At 38.2% G+C, this 22,742-nt stretch overlaps 2 protein-coding genes across 2 annotated transcripts in view; one reads left to right on the forward strand and one right to left on the reverse strand.

Annotated features, from left to right (window-relative positions):
- On the forward strand, nt 1-21,388 carry GLIPR1 (GLI pathogenesis related 1). The gene is made up of 6 exons (XM_032170782.2): nt 1-300; nt 1,071-1,316; nt 9,667-9,779; nt 15,141-15,226; nt 18,254-18,280; nt 18,384-21,388. Exons 1-6 carry the CDS (start codon nt 127-129, stop codon nt 18,536-18,538), a joined length of 801 nt encoding a protein of 266 aa, XP_032026673.1. The 5' UTR covers nt 1-126; the 3' UTR covers nt 18,539-21,388.
- Nucleotides 19,356-22,742, reverse strand: part of KRR1 (KRR1 small subunit processome component homolog) — an 11,990-nt gene continuing 8,603 nt past the window's right edge. Inside the window, exons 8-10 of the mRNA XM_032170781.2 lie at nt 21,375-21,452; nt 21,172-21,265; nt 19,356-19,498 (exon numbers count right to left, since the gene is read on the reverse strand). Of these exons, the coding sequence (XP_032026672.1) occupies nt 19,356-19,498; nt 21,172-21,265; nt 21,375-21,452 (315 nt within the window). The remainder of the gene's footprint in view (nt 19,499-21,171; nt 21,266-21,374; nt 21,453-22,742) is intronic.

Genomic DNA, 22,742 nt, shown 5'->3' on the forward strand with positions numbered 1-22,742 from the left:
CTGTTTTCTCAAAGCTGAAGTCGGCTAGGTTTGCAAAGCTGCGGGCTGAGCACTCAGGCAATCACACTCTCAGAAACTGCGGCGGCTCTGGACTGCAGCCTCCCAAGGCTCCATGCCAGACAAAGCATGCGTGTCACACTTGCTACAATAGCCTGGATGGTTTCTTTTGTCTCCAGTTATTCACACACAGCAAATCTTTTGCCAGATATCGAAAATGAAGATTTCATCAAAGACTGCGTTAGAATCCATAACAAGTTCCGATCAGAGGTGAAACCAACAGCCAGTGATATGCTATACATGGTAAGGAAAATATCATTAATTGTGGCGTAAGTCAGTCAGAAACAACTAATGTGTTTAACTTTGGTGTTAATACCTTCGTAATCCTGAATGATTTTTTTCATTGTGATTAATGTATGAAGTAAATTCACAGTCTGTGATCAAAACACATCCAGTTTAGCTCTGTCTACTCAACTGTTGTTATAAGCAAGTGCCACAGCACATTTTACTTCTCTTTTTGGACACTTCCTGTTTTCTGGTTTTCAGTGGATTTTATTTCTCTTTTTGTTATTTTCTTCCCTGTTTATGTTTGTGATTTGGTTTTCTTTTGGTTTTTGCCTCTAAATTTACTTTTTTTGTTGCTGACAAAGTACTGAGTTGCTCAGGTAGGCAGAATGGCATCTGGGGAAAGGATGGGATTTTGATTCAGTAAGGCTTGGGATTGAATTTCAGATCCGTGGCTTTAAGCTGGTTTTTAACCTTTCTGAACTTCTTAGGATATGGGCTGTTGCGGTTATGGAATAGTGTTGTGAAACACGGCACACACTATTTTGCCCATAATTAGCCTTCAGTGAAATGTCAGTTTTCCTCACTTAGATTCTAAATTCCATGAAACTAAATAATCACGTTTCCTACCAGACCTACTCAGTGCTTGAAGACCATATTTATAGAGGACTCATATGCAGTGGTATCTTCTCTCCTTATCTCACCTCGTTTTCCATTCAAATTCCCACTGTACTCACCCCAGTTACATTTTAGATGAACCCCCTATTGCTTAATGCTTATTTTTGCAGACTTGGGACCCAACACTAGCCCAAATTGCAAAAGCATGGGCCAGCAATTGCCGGTTTTCACATAATACACGGCTGAAGCCACCCCACAAACTGCACCCAAACTTCACTTCACTGGGAGAGAACATCTGGACTGGGTCTGTGCCCATCTTTTCTGTGTCTTCCGCCATCACAAACTGGTATGACGAAATCCAGGACTATGACTTCGAGACTCGGATATGCAGAAAAGTCTGTGGCCACTACACTCAGGTAAGGATCTGCCCTATATTTTCTTGAAACTGTCTTTTCAAGTGTGAGGAGAAAATTGTACTATGAGGTTAAGAAAATGTATAGTATGCTAGTATACCTGTAAATATAAGGGAGTTACAGACCTACTTTAAAAATAATAAATAGAACAGATTCCGATAACAGAGAAAATAGTGCTTGAAAAGTTTAGTTGTGTGAACTAAGCACATAATAGGTAATATGTGAGGCCCACCAACATGGACAGGCTTTGAACAATTTCTGTAACAGCTATTCTCCCATAAGACTTTATTTCATTTGTGAGAAATCAAAGAACCTTATGAGTGAAAGGATTTTCAGGTTCCAGCTGGCATAAGTTTTAAATGAAATTTGAGGCAATTGTTTTGGGACTATAAAATTGGAAGAAACAAGCCTCTCAGACAGAAACATCGATAAGAACTGGTGCTTCCACAGCCTCTCATTCTCTCAAACATCGACTGAAAACCTACTATGTGCCATGCACTATGCACCACGCACGGTGCTACACAAGGAGGGAGAAAAAGTCAGTCCCAGGCCAGCAGAGAGGCCAATGTGTAAACTTATATGAACCATTCTGAGGGTATTCTGCCCCCAGAATCCATATTATTAGTCCCAATAGCCACATTCAGAGCCACCCATTGAGTTTTTTTTTTTAATTTTTACTCAAGCTGATTCTGGCTCCCTAACCCTACCTCACATTTGCAGCGTGATAGAAACAACTCCCTAGGAAGCATCTGTCATAATCGCTGCCTTCCTCTCCTGGTCACATTTTGTTTATTTACTGTCACTTCCTGGCCATCCTTGTCAAACCAATAACTTACGGTACTTAACCTATAATTGACTGTTTGGGGGCACAAAAAATCAGTTGAAATGGGGTATGAAGGCAAAAACGTTTCTACCAAGGCAGTTACATTGAAATATTAGGTGGTTTTAAGGAGCAACATGGTGTTAGAAAAACTCCCTCACTCCAGCTCAGCCTTACAAAGCCTGTGATCTCATTCGTGGTGTTACAGATGAACGAAGTTTAGTGCAGTTACAAAAAATTAGTATTGTAAGAGTAAAATGAATTTCTCCTAAATTTACCTCATAAACTAACAATTTTGGTTTACATTTACAAATAAATTTAACCAGGAAATAAGTTTCCTTGGATTCCAAGGAAGACCTAGGGGAGAAGACAGCTAAATCTAGATAGCCTACAAGTGGTACTTGTACTATTATGCACTGCAGTATTTAAATACTCAGAAATAATTGTCAGTTTGAGGGCGCCTACTTTCATTTATTTATTAGTGTTTAAGCTTTTACCCTATAACAGGCACTAGTGATATGTTTTCGTCCAGATTCTTGGAAAACAGAGCCTGAGACAATAGTTTATGAGCTAACATTTTATTGGGATACAATTTTGGAGAAGTGGAAGTGAGGAGAAATAGGGAATGAGCCAGGGAAGGAGGAGAAATACAGCTGGGAATGGTCCCTGACTCTCAGGAATTGACCTTTTGGGAGAGACTTACGTGTAAATGGATTATGACAGTGATTGGCTAGTACAATTTAGAGAAGCTGACAAAGTGCCATGTGAGCAAGGAGGACAGAGTGAGCAACTTATCCAGCCAAAAGGAAGTGTAAAGCTTCACACTGCAGGAGACATGTGAATTGGTACTTGAAAACTGAGTGGGAGTTTTTCAGATGAAAAGGAAAGGGAAGAGAATTCTCAGCAAGGTGTGGAAAGTATACAATGTGTATGAATGGGCCTGGTACTTTAGATCAATGGCGAGAAGCTCAGCATGCCAAATATATGGAGGTCAAAAGACTGTAAAATTGACAACAGACTCCTAAACCATGCTCAATACACAAGTTAAGACACTCCATGTTCACCATTCCAGGAAATCGAAAGAAGAGAAAATGTGAATTTATGTCATAAATGCCTGAGATTTCACAGATGGCCCTCCCAAAATTAACTGAGCTTACTTGTAAAATTTCCCCTTACATCTAAGGGAAAAAAGGAGGGCTAATATTTGGTCACGAGAAAATTCATTTTCTAAAACCCAGTCCCATACATACAGATATTAAAACCCAAGCTCAGTGATCCTAACATGAGTGATCCTCTTTAAGAGACCACTACATTCTACCCCCACTTCAGAAGAGGGACACTCATCATGGGGAGAATGTCCAAGAACCCCCTGGGCTGGGAAGATAGAGCAGCAGCAATCACTTTTTAAATGGGCATAGTGTTTAGCTCTCTACACTGAAGACCTCATTCAATTATTACCACAGATCTATTAAGGAGATGTTAATGGTATTACCCACAGGTGAATAAACGGAGAGGTTAATAAGTTGTTCCCCTGATGTCATTTGGCTGGTAAGATGAAGAGTTGAGGCCGGGCGCGGTGGCTCACGCTTGTAATCCCAGCACTTTGGGAGGCCGAGGCGGGCGGATCACGAGGTCAGGAGATCGAGACCACGGTGAAACCCCGTCTCTACTAAAAACACAAAAAATTAGCCGGGCGTGGTGGCGGGCGCCTGTAGTCCCAGCTACTCGGGAGGCTGAGGCAGGAGAATGGCGTGAACCCGGGAGGCGGAGCTTGCAGTGAGCCGAGATCGCGCCACTGCACTCCAGCCTGGGCGACAGAGCAAGACTCCGTCTCAAAAAAAAAAAAAAAAAAGATGAAGAGTTGAGGTTCAGATATTAGATATGTTGGAAGGCTTAAATAATAATTTCACTCGCGTCTGTGTGAAGAGACCACCAAACAGTCTTTGTGTGAGCAATAAAGATTTTAATCACCTGGGTGCAGGCGGGCTGAGTCCGAAAAGAGAGTCAACGAAGGGAGATAGGGGTGGGGCCGTTTTATAGGGTTTGGGTAACGGAAAATTACAGTCAGAGGGGGTTGTTCTCCGACTGGCAGGGGCGGGGGTCAAAAGGTGCTCAGTGGGGGAGCTTTTGAGCCAGGATGAGCCAGGAGAAGGAATTTCACAAGGTAATGTCATCAGTTGAGGCAGGAACAGGCCATTTTCACTTCTTTTGTGATTCTTCAGTTACTTCAGACCATCTGGATGTATACGTGCAGGTCACAGGAGATATGATGGCTTAGCTTGGGCTCAGAGGCCGGACAAATATGTATAAATTATCTAATAAAATACTAGTATTTAGTGGGCACTGAACAAAGGGTAGATCCCTTACATGAGCTGGTTTTCCAACAATTATAATGGAAGAAGGATCTGACAGCTAGGTGAAAGACTCTCTGTTTTCATCATGACAAGAAATCTTCCTGGGGGACTCAAAACTACTCAATTGCTGTGTTAAATTCATGCTGGACAGTTACTTTAAGTGGATATTACAACCTCCTACTTATCCTCTTCTCCTCTTCAAAAATCAAGCTATTTGCAGATTTTGGCTGATGATGGGAGGTTGTGCAGAATAAAGAAAATAGATTCAGACCCATTATCTCCTCACAAAATGTATGGTATTTCTTGATGTATTCATTCAACACATTAGCTTTGTCTTCACTGGAGATAGACTGGCATTAAGGAAAAATGTTGGTGTATAAAATGTAAGATGATTCAAATTCGACATTGTGTTGCTGACAGTTCAGCTTTATAAAGTTTAGAAATAGTTTGATTAAAGTATCTGGGCAGGGTAGCAGATTCCTTGGGTTTGATAGTCCTAGGATTTCCCACTAGATGGCGCTACTGATCTTATTTTAGTTTTTCTCTTCCTGCCTCCTCCCACCCTCTTGATATCTTTATTTTTATACTCTCGTAGAACCATGGAAATGTGACGTTTCACAATTTCTGTAGTAGGTTTCATATATGTTACAATGTTACCATACTCCTGATAATGAACCAGAAGAGCTCGTACAGAGAATTGAAAGGGAAAGATGGTGGGAAGGGGTTGTGGGCCTATAAGGGAGACATCTTCCTCCCCTCTGGGTTCCCCAGGTGCAGTGCTTTTGTAAGAAAGGTATAAAGAGTGGTTCCTGGTTCTGAAGAGCTTGCTAAAAGAGAAAACACTAAAACCATCTTGCTGAGGGCATGGACTGTCCTCACAGTACTTCATGGCCAGGCAGAATTAGGTTCCAATCTTTTACCTACAAAAGTAAGAGCAATAACACTTATTTATTGAGTTGTTATAAGGATTAAACATGATGTCACATGTAAAATGCTTAATGGTACACCTAAGTTCTCAAAAATGAGTAGTTGTTATAATTATGGTTTTTTGTTTACTATAGTAAGTAAACATACAACAGAAACCTGCCTGATAAAAAAAAATTAAAGTGTTAAGAATTTTTAAGCATAAGAAACTTAGTGGTAAGGGAATGAAACAAGAATATTTGCTGAGTGCTTGCTATGTTCCAGAAGCTCATTTAAAACTTCAAAATAGGCCTATGGAGTTGGTATTGTTATTATCCTCATTTAATAGATAAGGAACCTAAGACCAAGGTCACACTGTAAGTGGCAAAGCTTGAATATGAATTCAAGCCTTGTGGCTCCACAGCCCACGAGTTTAACCAAAAACCAGAGTGACCATGAAGCTTTTAAAAAGAGACTGACTTGGAAAGATAGATAAACTGTGCTACATCCATGTAATAAATATTACTCAGCAATAAAAAGCAGTGACTACAAATGAATACAACAAATACTTATACTAAGTGAAAGAAGCCAGATTCAAAAAGCTATATTTAGACTGATTCCATTAGTATAATATTCTTGAAAAGGCAAAACTACAGAAACAGATTAATGATTGCTGGGGTCTAGGGGTGGGGGTTGACCACAAAGGGGCTCAAGGGAACTTTCTGGGGCGATAAAAATATTCTATATCTTGAATGTGGTAGTGGCTACACAACTGTATTCTTTTGCCAAAATTCGTAGAAATGTACACCTAAGAATCATAAATGTTATTGTATCTTTATTATACCCTAATAAACCTGACTTTAAAAAAAAGAGGCCAACTAAAACACACAAAATGGTAACTAACATTTGCACACTTCTGAGGAAAAAGTATTAAAATGCGGAAGGGATCTAAAGATTAAGAATACTTTTGATATAACAATGCTACAGAAGAAAGTGCCCGAAGACCAAAGGATAAAAATATAAAATGAGCAAGGTGACAATAAAGGAATAAAGACAGCACTGAACACAGCATGCATAGGAATTACCTGAGGAACTTGTTAAAATGCAGACTCCAAAAGCAACTCCAGTGACTGGCATTCAGTAGGTTTGAGACAGGCCCAAGATCATTTTAAACAAAAGACCCCATGTAAAATCACTTTGAGATATATGAATAAAACTAAGAAATTTTAAAAATAAAACTGATCAGAAAGTAGAAGTTTAACGATCAAACCTGAGGATTAACAACCCTTATAAAGCTGGGCTTTCACAGTGATACTAAGCTGATTCATTGCCTGTTCAGGCTGGAGTTCCCTGAAGGGGGTTCCTGGGGATAAAGAAATGTTTCTAGGGAGCACTCCTTTTAGATCATGGAGTAGGGAAGTACACTCTCCCTTGCCAAAGGAGGGTACCCTCTCCAGTTGCCAAACCAAGGAGAAGGCAGCCCACATTCTGCCCACCATCTCCCTAGTCACGTCCCCACCTCTAGCACACCTTTAAATCTTGGAGAAGCTGAGATCCAACCTCAGTTCCCCTCTTGCCTCACTTCCTATTCTCCCTCCAGGTGTTACAGTAAAGGGGTCGGGATCCAAACCCCAAGAGAGGGTTCTTGAATCTCGCATGAGAAAATTCAGGGTGAGTCCGTAAAATGAAGGCAAGTTTATTAAGAAAGAGGAATAAAAGAATGGCTACTCCATAGACAGAGCAGCCCTAAGGGCTGCTGGTTGCCCATTTTTATGGTTATTTCTTGATGATATGCTAAACAAGGGGTGGATTATTCATGCCCTCCCTTTTTAGACGATATAGGGTAATTTCCTGATGTTGCCACAGCATTTGTAAACTGTCATGATGGGAGTGTAGCAGTGAGGACACCAGAGTCACACTCATCGCCATCTTGGTTTTGGTGGCTTTCAGCTGGCTTCCTTACTGCCACCTGTTTTATCAACAAGGTCTTTGACCTGTATCTTGTGCCGACCTCCTATCTCCCCTGTGACTTAGAATGCCTAACCGTCTGGGAATGCAGCCCAGTAGGTCTCATCCTCAGCCCCTATTCAAGATGGAGTTGTTAGGGCCGGGCATGGTGGCTCACACCTGTAATCCTAGCACTTTGGGAGGCCGAGGCAGGCAGATCACCTGAGGTCAGGAGTTTGAGACCAGCCTGACCAACACAGTAAAACCCCACCTCTACGAAAAATACAAAATGAGCTGGGCATGGTGGCACATGCCTGTAATTCCAGCTACTTGGGAGCCTGAGGCAGGAGAATCGCTTGAACCTGGGAGGCGGAGGTTGCAATAAGCAGAGATCGCACCATTGCACTCCAGCCTGGTCAACAAGAGCAAAACTCCGTCTCAAAAACAAAACAACAAAACGACAAAAAAAACACACTACCAAGATGGAGTTCCTCTAGTTCAAACACCTGATACAGGGAGCGAACTTCATTTATTTTTAAAGTAACTTCGTTTTCTGCAGCCACACTGGCTTTTCTTTCAGTTCTGTGAATGGATCAATCCCACCCTGGGGTCACACAGGATGTTGCCCTCTGCTGGAAGACTCCAGACCAGCTCATCCCAGCTCCAGCTCCACCTCATTTCTTCAGAGAAAGGCACCATACCATACATGCCCTTAGCATCTTCCACTTCCTATTCACAGCGGTCAAACTCTCACCTGATGAGTTTCATGACTGCTTTTTTTCTAAGTTTTGTGAATGTACCCACTGGTTCTAGCTCATTCATTTTTGTGTCCCCTGTATTTAGCACAGTTCTTATGACAAAATTGCTCAAAAACTTATGAGTAAAAAATAATTTAAATTGTAATTTGGTACTGCTGTAAAAAGGAGTACATTTAATTGCTGGCTGTATCCACCTTTAAATACTTTCTTCTTTAGGCTTTTGTGACACCAAACACTCTTGGTCAAGATGGGCTATATAATTGAATTTGTGGAGCCCATTGCAAAATGAAAATGTGGAATCTTTTGTTCAGAAAGCAAGAGAAAAGCACCACTAAAGGTGCTAAAATATGTGACAGCACTGATCTAAACCAAGCACGGGGCTCTTTTGAGTGCTGGATCCCATGTAACAGCGCAGGTCTCTCTGTTCTTGGCTTCCCGCCTACATCACTGATCCCTCCTTCAGTCTGTTTTGCAGGCTGGTTTTGTGTTTGTTTTCATTATCCCAGACTCTCATTTACTTGATCTATTATATTTGCCTGTGTGATCTAATCTTGCCCCCATGTCTTCCAGATTTACATCTCTAGCCTTACCCTGTCCTCTGGACTGCAGCTACCAAGTCAATCTTCACTTGATGTCTAACAGGCATCTCAAAATCAACATGTTCTGAACAAAACCCCTGCCCATGCTCCCACCTACCCTCCTCCTTCCCTAGTTTTCTCCATCTCAGTAAATGTTTCTCAAGCCCCAAACTAAAACTTTTATCTCTTCCCCTCTTACCCTACACTCAAAACAAAATTCCTTTAGCTTTACCTCTAAGCTGAGCCATGAACCTGATTCATTCCTGGGAGCTCCACTGGCATCACCCACCTGTGAGTCACTATCTTTTCATTCTTGTACCATTGAAACAGCCTCCAAAATTACCTGCTTCCTGTTTCCCTTGCTGTTCTCAGTCCGTTCACTTCATAACCACCAAAGTGATCTAAGACATGAAAAAGAACATAGCACTCACAAGAATCTCCGTGATCGGTTTCTCTGCCTTTGACCTCATTGCTTATAACTCTCCCCAACTCATCAGATCTTGGCTTCACTTGCTTTCTTCCTGCCATTCTATAATGTCAAGCAAATTCCATCTCAGGGCCTTTCTCCCTGGTGTTCCCTCTGCTTGGAATGCTCTTCCTCCATTGTTTGTTTCCTGAATGTTTGTCCTGAGTGTTGCATCCTCGTTGTCCAAGTCTCGGTTCAAATGCTTCCTCTTCAGAGATGTCTTCCCTGAACACCCAAGTTAAATCAGCATCACCTCGCCAGCAATCACTCACTATTGCATTACCCTGTTTTATTTCTTCATTGTACTGTCAAAAATTATCTTATCGTTCATTACACACACACACACACACACACCCCACAATAATGGTAACTACAGGTCTATCCAGCTGATTTCTGAGCATCTAAACCTTCCTGGGTTTTAAGCACTCTAACTAGAGTGGTATACCTCATCATGTTTATGAAGACCTAATCATACCCAATGTTTATCTTATGGTTTCTCTCTGTTAAAAATCTTTATTTCCTTTCAGGTTGTTTGGGCAGATAGTTACAAAGTTGGCTGCGCAGTTCAATTTTGCCCTAAAGTTTCTGGCTTTGATGCTCTTTCCAATGGAGCACATTTCATATGCAACTACGGACCAGGGTAAGTGCCTGAATCAACCGGTTTATAGGAAACACCCCCAAATAACAGCAAAAAAAAATCATTTTAGCAGTATTCCTTTTCATTATAGAAAATCTGGATAGTAAAGTATAAATAAAAAATTAACATAACCTTTAATTCTTCTGCCCAGAGATATACTTCATTAACATTCTGGTACATTTTTCTTGGAGAGAGAGAGAGGGTGTGTGTGTTTGTGTACATCCTTTATATATACTACCTAAATACATAACGCACATATTTTTAAGAGTGGTAAGACTAAAACGTTCGTCAGGGACATAAATTGTATACGGTAATAATACCACAGAGTGGAAGAACTGATGTTATATTTATTGGTTTATTAAAAACTTGGCAATTTTACACAATTTTCAAAGCAAAACAAACTCCTCAACTTATATAATCTATTTCATTTACTTTTGACAGTTGTTTTTAAAACAGATATAGTTCCCACTTTGGGAAACAGGGAACACACCTTCCTCCTACTTTCTTTAAACTTACATATGTGTGCTTGTGTCATACACATATTTAGAAAACTGATCATACTGAAAATATACATTTTCTATTTTTCATTTAAAATTATGCTGTGAAAAATTTTCCCCTTATCAAAATTTTAAGTGATTTTAATCATAAAAACGATAGGTTGTTTATATAATGCTTACAATGCTCTCAGCACTGTTAAAGTGCTTCACATATATTAACTTAATCTTCACTAAAAGTTTATGAGATGGCTATTACTACCCCTGTTTGGCAAATAAGAACAGCAAGGCACACACGGGGTCAGCAACCTGCCCAAAGTCCTACAGTTAGTGACTATCACTGATGGACTTTGATTTGGCTGTCTAGCTCCAGAGTCCATGCTCTTGATGGTACCACCATCCTGTTGAAGAATTTAGATTGTTCACTATATTTTCATTTAATATATGATGAACAACCTCGTATATATATCTTCAGTCACTTCTATTTCCCTATAATTCCTTGAGATACTAGCACGTAAAGACTGTGACCATTTTTGTTTTAAGTACATATTGCCAAATTACATTCTACCATTATATCAATTTGTATTTCACCATCAGTACTAGGTATTATAATTTCTCAGTATTTTCTAATTTGATGGAAATGGCATTTGTTTTCCTTTGCATCTCTGTGATTACTAGTAATTATAAATTTCTTCACATAATTGTCTATTTATATTCCTTTTTCTGTGAATCATGTGGGCTGACCATTTTTTCTACTAGATTTTCTTATTTATAGAAATTGTTTATATTTTAAAGTTTTTTAACCATTTGCAATATATATAACGATCTTTAATTTGTTGCCTTTGAATTTTTGGATTCCTGGAGATTGGCTGAAAGAAAGCCATTTCCCTGATGTAATGTGCAGAAGACATGCTCGATATTCTGATTGAGTGCTGTAGGTATGAATGAGACAAAGCAAGTGTCATTCAGAAGATGACAGCTTTGACTTAATATCTTAGAGTCGGAAAATAAAGAAAACCCAGAAAAAACTAGACAAAGCCATAATTTAGTTACTGGTAACTTTTCATATGACTTTTTTTTTTTTTTTTTTTTTTTTTTTTTTTTTTTTGAGACAGGGTCTCTCACTCTGTCACCCAGGCTGGAGTACAGTGGCTTGCTTATGGTTCACTGCAGCCTTAACCTCCCAGGCTCAAGCAATCCTCCCAACTCAGCCTTCCTAGTATCTGAGACTACAGGCACATGCCACTATGCCCAGCTAATTTTTTGTTGAGACAGAGTGTTGCCGTATTGCCCAGGCTGGTCTCCAACTCCTGGGCTCAAGTAATCCACCTGCCTCAGCCTCCCAGAGTGCTGGGATTACAGGCATGAGCCACTACACCTGGCCTCATATGACATTTTTAATGGTTAAGATACAGCTAATTTACTGTGTGACCCTGGGCAAGTTAACTCTGAATCTCAGTTTAACCTCCAATAGATCAGGATAACAGCACCCCCCACTTAAGAGTAGCCATGAAAGTGACAAGAGAAAGCTTTGTAAAATACTAGGTATATATAATGTTTGGCAATGGTGAATGTTTTATAAGTATTCATGATTTTCATTAAAGTACAAATGTAAATTTTCCTGGTTTAGACTCATTTATCTTCAGTTTTTTTTTTTTTTTTTTGTGAGACAGTCTCGCTCCGTCGCCCAGGCTGGAGTGCAGTGGCGCAGTCTCGGCTCACTGTAAGCTCTGCCTCCTGGGTTCACGCCATTCTCCTGCCTCAGCCTCTCCGAATAGCTGGGACTACAGGCGCCCGCCACCACGCCCGGCTAATTTTTTGTATTTTTTAGTAGAGACGGGGTTTCACCGTGGTCTCGATCTCCTGACCTCGTGATTCTCCCGCCTCCGCCTCCCAAAGTGCTGGGATTACAAGCGTGAGCCACCGCGCCCGGGTATCTTCAGTTATAAACAATATTAAATTGTAAAGCTTATAACCAAAGTTATAATGCTTCCATAAAGACTAACTTCAAATATTCATTTATTCAACAAATATTTGTTTACTGAGCTCCAAAGGAGAACAGGGCAGTCTCTGTCTTTATGAGAGCAATATTTATGGGGCAAACAGATAATACAAATAAAATAACTGCATCATTATAGGGGCAATTAAGGAAATATAAATAATACTGTAATAGAAACTATCAATAGGCAAGGCCCCTATTTAAAATAATCAGGGAAGGGCTTCCTGTGATATATTTAAGCTTAGGCATGAAGAATGAGAAGGAATCAGACGTAAGAACTTCTAGAACAGCTGTCTAGTGGAAAAAAGAACAGCAAAACTTCCGTGAAGAAAAGTTTGGCAAGTTTAAACCACAGAGACCGGTGCCCTCGGTCCGCTAAACAGATGAAACCTGGGGAGGAAGGCAGTTGCAGATCTAGCGGGAACTTTTAGATCATGACAAAGTTTACATAAGAAGTCATTCAAGTATATGAAGCAGGGGAGCGATGAGACCTTTAAATTTGGAAATCAGTCTGGATGGAAAATGGATTAGAGGAGCATAAAAGGTAAAACACAGAGACCAGTTAGGAATGTCCTCATTTCCCTTTGCCCTCTGCCCTCTGAGGTATTATTTTCCTATATACAAAGAAAAAGTTGTAGGCCCCCATTCCACATAATCTTAGGAAGTCCAGTATCCTCAATATTTCTGAGGATACCTCAGAATGGGGTCTGGAATGCTTAATCTTCCAGTTGCCTGTAACACTCTCTTCTTCATTTCCCCGGGGCACCATGAACAAGGGTATGGTGTGTAACGGATCTTTACTCAGAGTGGATTAGTGGAGGAAAGGATTATAGCACAGAAGAGGAAATAACTTTGACCACAAGATAGTCAAGATGGTACCAGTGTGCTTAGGCCGTCACTGCCTTAGGGACCCTTACCCATATTTATCTTTTTCTTTAAAGATCTGTCTTCGGTCTTTCCCTGGGTCCCAGAACCCCAACCCTCTTCTCTCTCAGGCTACCAGGGAAAACACTGAAATGTCCTGTTGCTTTACTGTGCTGAATACTTTAGGTCCCACAGTCTTAATGACTCCCATCTAGACACATCCAGGCCTTTCCAGTAGCATGTTTCTCCCAAGATGAATACTACCATTTCCATAGACCTCACCAACTGTCTTGGTTTTTAGCTTATTTTTAAGTAGCATTTTTTACCTTTTCCTTTACAGTTTGGAATGCACAACTAAGTATCATAAATGATTTTATTAAAATCATTCTAGAACTTAAACCACTTAATGCTGTGCTTATTAACAATGAAAGACATTCCAATGACTAATGTCTATTTTGGAAATCTTTTGAAATTGCTATCAGAATTTCTACTATATTACCTTTTTTCCATGGTGCAGAGTGAGCACAGGGTAAATTTAATTTCTGAAGCAACTTAAAATTTGGAGCAAAATGAGATAAGTACATAGATTTGGGGTTGGAAATAAGGTGTCGTTATAAAGTTGTGTGTCTAAGGGGAGAGTTCTCAACTTTGGAGGTAATTGTAGAGTGTTGGGGAAAGGAGGACCATAAACTTTGATTAGAAAAAAAGTTTTATTTTTATTTTCACTAACCTCTATTAAAAATAACATTTCCTTTCATTATGAATGAAGACAACACTCCACCATCATACTAGCAATAAATGTGACTTTGACTGAGCAGTATCATCTTTGTAAATATCAGATATTTTCATACCACATTCCAGTTGCTGTAGAGATCTCAAAATATAGTTTATGTTCATCACTACTTTGAAACTAATAGCCCCCTAGTAGATCTTTAAATAGAGAAGCACATATTACTTTATCACAAATCTTGTTTTAAACATTTTGATAACTATTTCAATTTAATTGGTTTCCTTTATAATCCTATGTATTTTATGCATTTAACAACAAACTATGTTGAGAAAGAGCCCATAGGCCTCACCAGACTGCCAAAGGGTACAATTACATAAAAAAGTTTAGAAATTTTTCCAAAAGCAGAGTTCCAAAAAAAATTAGTGCAATGGCAGCTCATTGAGAGAAATGTGCAGCCTCTCCCCATTACTACTATGAGGATATTTATGGGGACATAAAATGCTTGGATATTATTTCCCTTTCTAGTCTGTGACCTTGGTCAATTACTTATACTCTGTGACTCAGCCTCTAGCTTTATAATGGGGATAAATAGACAACTGTAACTTCCTCATAGGGTTTTTGGGAAGATTATTTCATTCAAGGTTGTTTAGAACAAAGACAAGCACATGGGGAGTGCTCACTAATTAGTAGCTATTATTCATATCACATCTTGTATGTGAAAACAATTTGTACTTTAGAAATTCCTCCATGCCATTATTTATTATTTTTTTTGGAAGGCACCAGCCAAATGGCTCCTATCCAGTGAAAATTACAGAGGGCTGACCAACTGAGAAGATTGAATGTGGGTCACCATAGCTTTTCTAAGATGGGCAGTTTTTTTGAATGGCAGTAATCATATAGGCCAGAGGGTAGGTAAAGAGAGGGAGCACAGCCCTGGAGTCAAATCCAGTTTTCCTCTGACTCTGAAATGTATAAATTGTGATTAAAGGCATCTCTTACATCTTTTGTCTCATCTGTAAAACAAGAATAACTTCCTCTCAGAGCTGTCACAATTAAATGGGATGCAGATTAAAACAGGTTCATAGACATAGGTACATAGAATGAACTCTGCAAATATTAGCAGCCTTCTATTTCTGCCGTCCTGTCTTCACTTCTATTACCAACTCTCTGAACCTTTGTACTTCACTATTCTTCTGGATTTAGTTAAGGATTCATAGTAAATTGCAATTTTAAAAAACCAAAAAACTCCTAATGGACATCCTTCTTCTACTTTACAGTGGCAATTACCCAACTTGGCCATATAAGAGAGGAGCCACCTGCAGTGCCTGCCCCAATAATGACAAGTGTTTGGACAATCTCTGTGGTGAGTAAAGGAACAATCTACCAATAGAATCGTTTAACAGTAACATATAATTTTCTACAGAATTAACAATGAAACCATGCTTTATCCTAACGGCTATCTTCAAGGAAAGTGGCATCAAGTAGCAATTAAACCAATGGCTTTCTGTTCTAGGAATATGTTTAAGATAAATTTAAATGTGAAAATCAGATTCTTTTTATTTAGTTCTAATTGGTCAAACAACAACAACAAAAAACCATCAGAAACTGTAGACTAAGACTCCTAAGATTTGCTTATTTCAGTAAGATCAAAAATAAGTATAACAAGTCATCCAAACAAACAATTCTGCTTTTTTTTTTTTTTTTTGAGATAGAGTCTCGCTCTGTCGCCCAGGCTAGAGTGCAACGGTGCAATCTCGGCTCACTGCAACCTCCATCTCACGGATTCAGGTGATCCTCCTGCCTCAGCCTCCCAAGTGGCTGGGATTACCATGCCACCATGCCCAGCCTGGCCAACATGGTAAAACCCCTCTCTACTAAAAATACAAAAACTAGCTGGGTGTGGTGGTGGGCGCCTGTAATCCCAGCTACTCAGGAGGCTGAGGCAGGAGAATCACTTGAGCCCGGGAGGTGGAGGTTACAGTGAGCAGAGATTGTGCCACTGCACTCCAGCCTGGGTGACACGGTGAGGGTCTATCACCAAAAAATGAAAATAAAATAAAGCTGCAACAGGGCACTTTTTATTAGCCAGACAGCATTTAATGAAGAAATGTAGAAGCTGCAAGCAGGTAAATTTCCAAGGATGTTTTATGAAACATCCAAGCAAAATTCTGCTTTGTGATTTTGAAATATTAGTAATTGGCCAAGAGTTTATTTCTGGTTCTTGTTCTAGACACAAGCCCTTCCATTCCAGTATGTTTTTATTTATTTTTACCATGGTGTGAAGGGGAAACTTCAATTAAGCTGTGCAAATCCCGTGGTACTTTTGTGTCCATATTTGTAACAAACTGAACTCAGAGCAGCCGGGCTAGAGTAGGGTGCTTAGAATAGAGGAAGGACAGAGTGGGCCAAGTTTCACTGCATGAAATTTAGTTTGGAAAAAAGTGTTCCATCGCTCACTTGTTTTCTAAAGTCCCTTCCAGGCCTAAAATTATAAAATTCTATCTATTAAACTGCTTGTTCTCCTCCTTCCCATTTAACATTGAATACTTATCTTTACATACAATAGTACTTTTGCAAAGTTTTCTGAGCCATTTTTCTCCCAGTCCAATCATTCTTTATTTCACTCATATCACTCTTGTGAAGAAAAGTAACATGTAGCCACAATGCAGCTAATATCAAGTTATCAACATATTCACTAAATTCTTCCTTTCACATTGCTGTAGCACTTCAAAACATATATATTTCTTCCTTCCAAATTAACCAGTATACATAAAGGCTAAAACTATGGATTTTAGAAACAGTATGTCAAGTTTCGGTGCAATTTCCAGTTCGACCACTGTGACTTTGGTCAAGTTTCTGCTTCTATTTTTTTCAGCGAAACAATCCAATGAAAAAAATGTTTCCCTTTAAAAATCTAGGCAATTAGTAACACTACCACCACCACAATGACAAAAATACTTCTAGTTTTAGCTTTTTATCTGTGGTGATCTAACTTGAGATGATCTTCAATCTTGGGGAATAACATTTAGAAGATTAAAGCTGTAGTCCAATAATTAAAGCCCTTGGACTCTTGAGAAAACACATATGCTAACTTGTTTTTATAAGATGTGAAACTCATTACCCATTTACTTCAGATAAGTGCTTGACATCTTGCAGATTGATCTTGTCACTAATTTCCTATTCTCAAAGCTAGATTTATGTTATTTGTTTTCATGTGTAAGTTTAGGCTTACTTGAAAGTATTCTACTCTTCGCACTAATACTGAGTAAGTAAGATTTGTGACTAAAAAACTTAAGAATCACCATTTGACCTTTTATAAGGTCTGATGAAGGTAAAGGCTAGAGGATAAAAGCTTTTATTTAACAGATTCCATCTCAGACAAATTATGGCAAGCACTGGAGCATAAACTCCTTCGTGGTCTCCTAGATACTGCTGGTAGTTCAATAAATACCCTTGGAGGCCAAATCAGGACTGTTTTACAAAATGTGCTGGGCATACTACTGGTACATGAGATGATTTTAGCTAGTTCACAGATATACATTTGTTTCAACAGTTGAATATTGAACATTTAAAAATATATATAAGAAAAAATAATAACTAGAACATCACTCTTGATTTCATGGATATAACTGCCAAGAAAAGTGAGGGTAGCATCTTTACAGTAATTCACCACAGACAAAGCCCACTCACAGGTATGAAGACCAGGGATGCTCACAAGTGCCCAGAGGACCAGATGATGGGTTCTACCACAAACATCTAATAGCGACTGCTGCATAACTGGTGTGGAAAAGGTTTCTATTTCATAACTATTTCATAAAAGAAAGTATCCAGAAGGCTAAAGGCAGTTGTGGAATTTATTTCTTCCCAGTGCTCTGAATGTCAAAATTTGAATAAAGCTCAGTGAAAGGAGGCGAGTAATTAACGACTTGATTGATAGTCAAATATCGTAATGATGATTTAGTGACACACTAGACTGGATGAAAGAGAGGTCACTGTCTTTTTCACTAGGGACTCATCATAAACAAACAGTATCATTCTTCTCAGGAAGAAACTTATTTTTAGAAATATATTTTAATAAATTTGTCACATTCTAATATTTTTTATTTTTTAAATTTTATTACCTGCTAGTTATGATGTGTAAAATGATTTTCCATTTATAGTAATGGTATAGTTTCCTTTTTATAAAAGGTTTATAAGTTTATATAAAAAGTCAACTTAAAAATACCAAATTAATTCAGTCAGTTCAAAAAATTTTGAATAATTAAACTTGGAAAGTCACTGCAATAAAGCCAAAGCAAGTTAATGGTTATAATTAAAGACTTAACTTTTTGAAATAAAACCCTCACCTGCACCTACCCTTTTAATTTTTTTTCTTTCTTCTCCTTTACAGTTAACCGACAGCGAGACCAAGTCAAACGTACGTACATCAATCTTAAATTGTTTCATTAAGAGCTATGTGAATTCTGTCAATGCATTATGAGGAACAGTGTCTAAGAGGATATTCTATGTTTGTTTCACAGGTTACTACTCTGTTGTGTATCCAGGCTGGCCCATATATCCACGTAACAGATACACTTCTCTCTTTCTCATTGTTAATTCAGTAATTCTAATACTGTCTGTTATAATTACCATTTTGGTACAGCACAAGTACCCTAATTTAGTTCTTTTGGACTAATACAATCCAGGAAAGAAAAAACCCAAAAACCAACCTTATTCACATATGGCTTTTTTTAACCAATAACAATTAGGTGTATTTCTATTTTAAAACATTTCAGAAAAAAATTTATGTTACAACAATACTCTTACTCAGAAGAAGAAACTTCCTAACTCTATCAGATAAACTCATCTTTCTTTACTATAAATAAGCATTGTTTGCAGGTTGCCACAGGTGGACTCTAACCCATGTTTCAGCTTCCAAATCTGCAAAATGAGCAAGGTACAGTAGCACTTTTTTAGGTGATTCTTAGCTCCAGTAGCCTTCATTAGTTAAAAACATTATTATCTTTTGCATGCTGCTTTGACTCTAAATATCTGGTTTTCTCTGTCTTTTTGGTTTACCACTTCCCCAGATTCAGAACAGAGGAGTAACTAGGGGATCTGATTTTAGAGGCCTTAATTTTGTGTTCATGGACTGCTAAAAGTAAAACCAAATTTTCAAAAGCGATAAACCTAAATATTTACTTGTTATCATTAGAGAGGGAGCCTCAAATGCTGGGACATCATTATATTTGAAGACTAACCAATAGCATCAGACACTGGATTTAATGGATAATCACAATGGTCGTAGTGTATACAGACATATATACCACTTTCTAGTATAAATTTTTCAAAAAATACAATAATAATTTATAAATAACACTCTTCTATGAACCACCACCACCACCAAAAAAAAAAACCCCTCAGAAAATTTCTCACAAATAAGGCAACTAATGCCTGGTATCTCGAAATCCTTTACAAAAGGAGATAGTTCTAGTCAAGGAGTTTTGGGTATGTTACTTTTTTTTCTTCTTTTTCTTTTCATCTGCCTCCATCTTAAGCGCAATTTCTTCAGCTGTAAGAGCTCCCAGTTTCTTATTCTTTGCTTTCTTAACCTTTTCCTTGATGCTGGCCACATCAATTTTAGTTTCAGTGGAAGCTAGACAAATTAAAAGCACAATACATGTAATACTTTAGATTTTACCAAGTAAAACAAATAATATATGTTTAAGGCAGTTAACTTCAGAGTACTCTTATAATCGAAAGATCACATATAAAATATAAAAACACCCGCCTAAAGCAGAAATTTCTTCAGACTAACATAAAACAAATCATAAAATACTTTAAATATATATTAGTACAAGTATACATAAAAATGGCATAAATGGCATAATTGAACCAATTACTGGATTCAACTATATTAAGACTATTTCCTTAAGTCCTACTTCAGACTCAATTATTTTACCTACATTCTTTTCCATATTTTGGAACTTCTGAGTCCTCATTATTTTCCATCTTGCACATTAAAATAATTTAAAATTACATGTATCCCTTTTCAGTAAGTTTTATCAGCTAACCATGAGCTAGAGGTCAAAATCTACTTCCTCTAGTATCAAAACCCAAATTTTCCAAATATTAATGAATTAATTCATTGAATATTAATTCAATGAATGACTGACTAATAGTATTTTAACAAGATTTTGGTATACTAACAACATTTTGGTAATAAAGACAATAATTTGGGAGTATTTGGAAGTCCCCCTAACAAACAGAACCCAACTATCTAGTCAATGCCAAAAGTGTGAACAAAATAGAGAAAGGAAGCAGTAAAAAAGAATGCAACTTTTTCTTACCATTCAAAGTACAGTATCACAGCATAAAATAATGTACAAACTACCCAGCAACCTGAGAAGCACAGAGCGTTAAGGCCTCCGCCGTGTGGAGAAACTACATTAGGGTAACTAGCTATTAAGGACCTTCAAAGCACTCAACTGACAGGTTGTACAAACTGGAAATTATAATACTTATGATATTTCTACCTTTTATATAACCAATAATCTACCATAGAATATAGTATTTTTAAAGCTATTAACAAGCAATATATTAAAATAATAATGTATTAATCTGTTTCTGACCAAGTCTATGTACAATATTGCTGGTGAGCCCTCTCCCCTCAGTGTGTCACTGTTCACTCTGGAGGGTTACTTTAGGAAGAGGACAAGTGTTACCACAGGGGAAAAAAATGCCGAAGAGGATGCATCAGAAGAAATGAAGAAATGGCATGAGAATGTTTTCTCTTAGTGTCTTTTAAATACTAGGTTAGTGCAAAAGTGATTTCTGCCATTTAAAAACCACAATCAATCACTTTGCACTAATAGCTCCTGAATAAGACCTGTCAGCGTCCTTTAGTCTAAGGTGATGAGAAATCCATGTTACCAATATAGAAGCCAAACTCTAAGCCAAGATTACATAAAGAGAAGAAAAAGTACAACTTCTGATAATTTCTCTTTGAGAGGCATGACAGCAGAGCTCAGGGATCTTCTTGCATTTCTACAGAAGATGCACTGGCTGCCCTGGGTTTGTATCTTTCACAACAAAGAGTCTTTCCCAAGCACAGACCAGAGGTCAGGAGAGGTTTACACTGAAATAGGCATTAGCTGCCTCTAAATTATAAATTATCTCAGTCATCCCTTGTCCTTAGGATTAGTAATTAATGAAATGCTAAGAGAACTGATGAAAAGATACAACTGTTTCTTAAAGAGATTCAGACAAATTTACTATGGGTTTACTTTTCCTAATTAATAAAGACTTTTACATCACAGAAAGCATTACCTTCCTTAGGTTTCACAATTGGTTTTTCTTTAGGTGGAATAAATGCTTTGTTTCTTTCCTCTTGTCTCTTACTGATGGCTTCTGCTTGTTTAGCCTACATTAATAAATAAAAAATACATTAGTTAAATGTATTTATAGTTAAATAATTCAAGTATCTATGAACTTTGCTATTAATGTTGTGAGCCAGACATAAAATGCCTTACCTTTATTGCTTCCATTTTCTGCCGCTTCTTCTGATTTGCCTTCAAAAAGTATTCACCACTAGCCAATTCTTTATCAATCTGTTGAAAATGGTATTTACATCAGAAATAATGTAGAGGAGACGTCATGTCCTAAGCAAGTCACAATATCCTTAGGGTAAAAACAATGAGGTCAAACTCTGATTTATTAATAAAAATGGTAGTAACATAAAGGAAAGAGTCTAAGCTGAGGGGAATACATGCACAAAAGTGTGGAGGTAGGAAAGCACCTCCATGGAATACAACCCAGAGTAGTTCAGGGATACGGCATGGAAGGTCACTGATTCAGAAAAGTGTAAGAAGAAACTGGAGAGAGAGTTTTGGGGAAAATTTGAAGAAGCTTCAATGGCAGACAAAGTAGGAGGGATAAGATTTAGAAATGAGTGTAGGTTTCTGAGAAGCCTGAAAAGACCAAAGCATAATTTTAATGGAGAGAATGAAGAATAGATGAGAGCCTGGAATAAAGGTAGTGGCATGCAGAATAAAAGCCAGAACTATCAGGAATTGGTGACTCATTAAGCAAAAGCAACAGCTTGCTCATTCAGTATACAGCCAACACGTAAAATGTGTATAACCGACCTGTCTCCCACTTATATAGCATTATTATATCTAAGGCACTGTTCTAAGCTCTTTATAATTACTCATTTAATCCTCATTAACAATTCTTTAAGATAGGTATTATCATTACTCCCACTTTAGGTATGGGGAAACCTAAGTACAGATGGGATAAATAACTTGCCCTGTCACATAATGAATAAGTGTAAGAACAAGTCAATCAAGACATCACTGTTTCAAGAAGCTTACACAGCTCCGGAAGAAAGATAAGTCAATTACTACAAGAAAGGGCCATAAGAAATAAGGCAGGTGTTATGGAAGCATGGTTTAATGACTGCATCACTCCACTTTCTCCCCAACTACTATCAATTTCCTCCGCGATCCAACAATCCCATTGTTTTTTCACTATGATCATCATTTTCCCCATCAATCAACCATCAAATCTTCCCTGAAAGACTCCCAACATGGTTGTGGAAAAAAGAGATATAGAAAGCAATGAGTTCACATGCTGAGCAGAAGTAGAAAGGGAAGGCTTTAGGATATAGCCAAGGAAGGGAATAATGAAGCAAGAACCCCCAGGAGATAGGTGAAGATGGAATTTAAAGAACACATAGAAAAGGCTGATGCAGGTGGAAGAAAACCCATACGCGAGAGAAGAGGAAACAGAAAGGGGTTCTTATCTGGTGGTCTCAAATATTTCAATAAAATGCAATGTCATATCCTAAACGTGGGAGGGCACTGAGAGAATTAAGAGGAAACATGAATTTTGAAGAAATT

This window comes from Hylobates moloch, unplaced genomic scaffold, assembly GCF_009828535.3.
Source record: "Hylobates moloch isolate HMO894 unplaced genomic scaffold, HMol_V3 SCAFFOLD_12, whole genome shotgun sequence".
Taxonomy (NCBI): Eukaryota; Metazoa; Chordata; class Mammalia; order Primates; family Hylobatidae; genus Hylobates; species Hylobates moloch.

What these genes read in the sequence shown, in the direction of transcription:
- GLIPR1 (XM_032170782.2), top strand. Translation starts at nt 127, where the DNA reads ATGCGTGTCACACTTGCTACAATAGCCTGGATGGTTTCTTTTGTCTCC. An exon ending in TCTGTGGCCACTACACTCAG is followed by an intron (nt 1,317 to 9,666) that starts GTAAGGATCTGC and finishes ATTTCCTTTCAG; the next exon opens with GTTGTTTGGGCAGATAGTTA. An exon ending in ACAGCGAGACCAAGTCAAAC is followed by an intron (nt 18,281 to 18,383) that starts GTACGTACATCA and finishes TTTGTTTCACAG; the next exon opens with GTTACTACTCTGTTGTGTAT.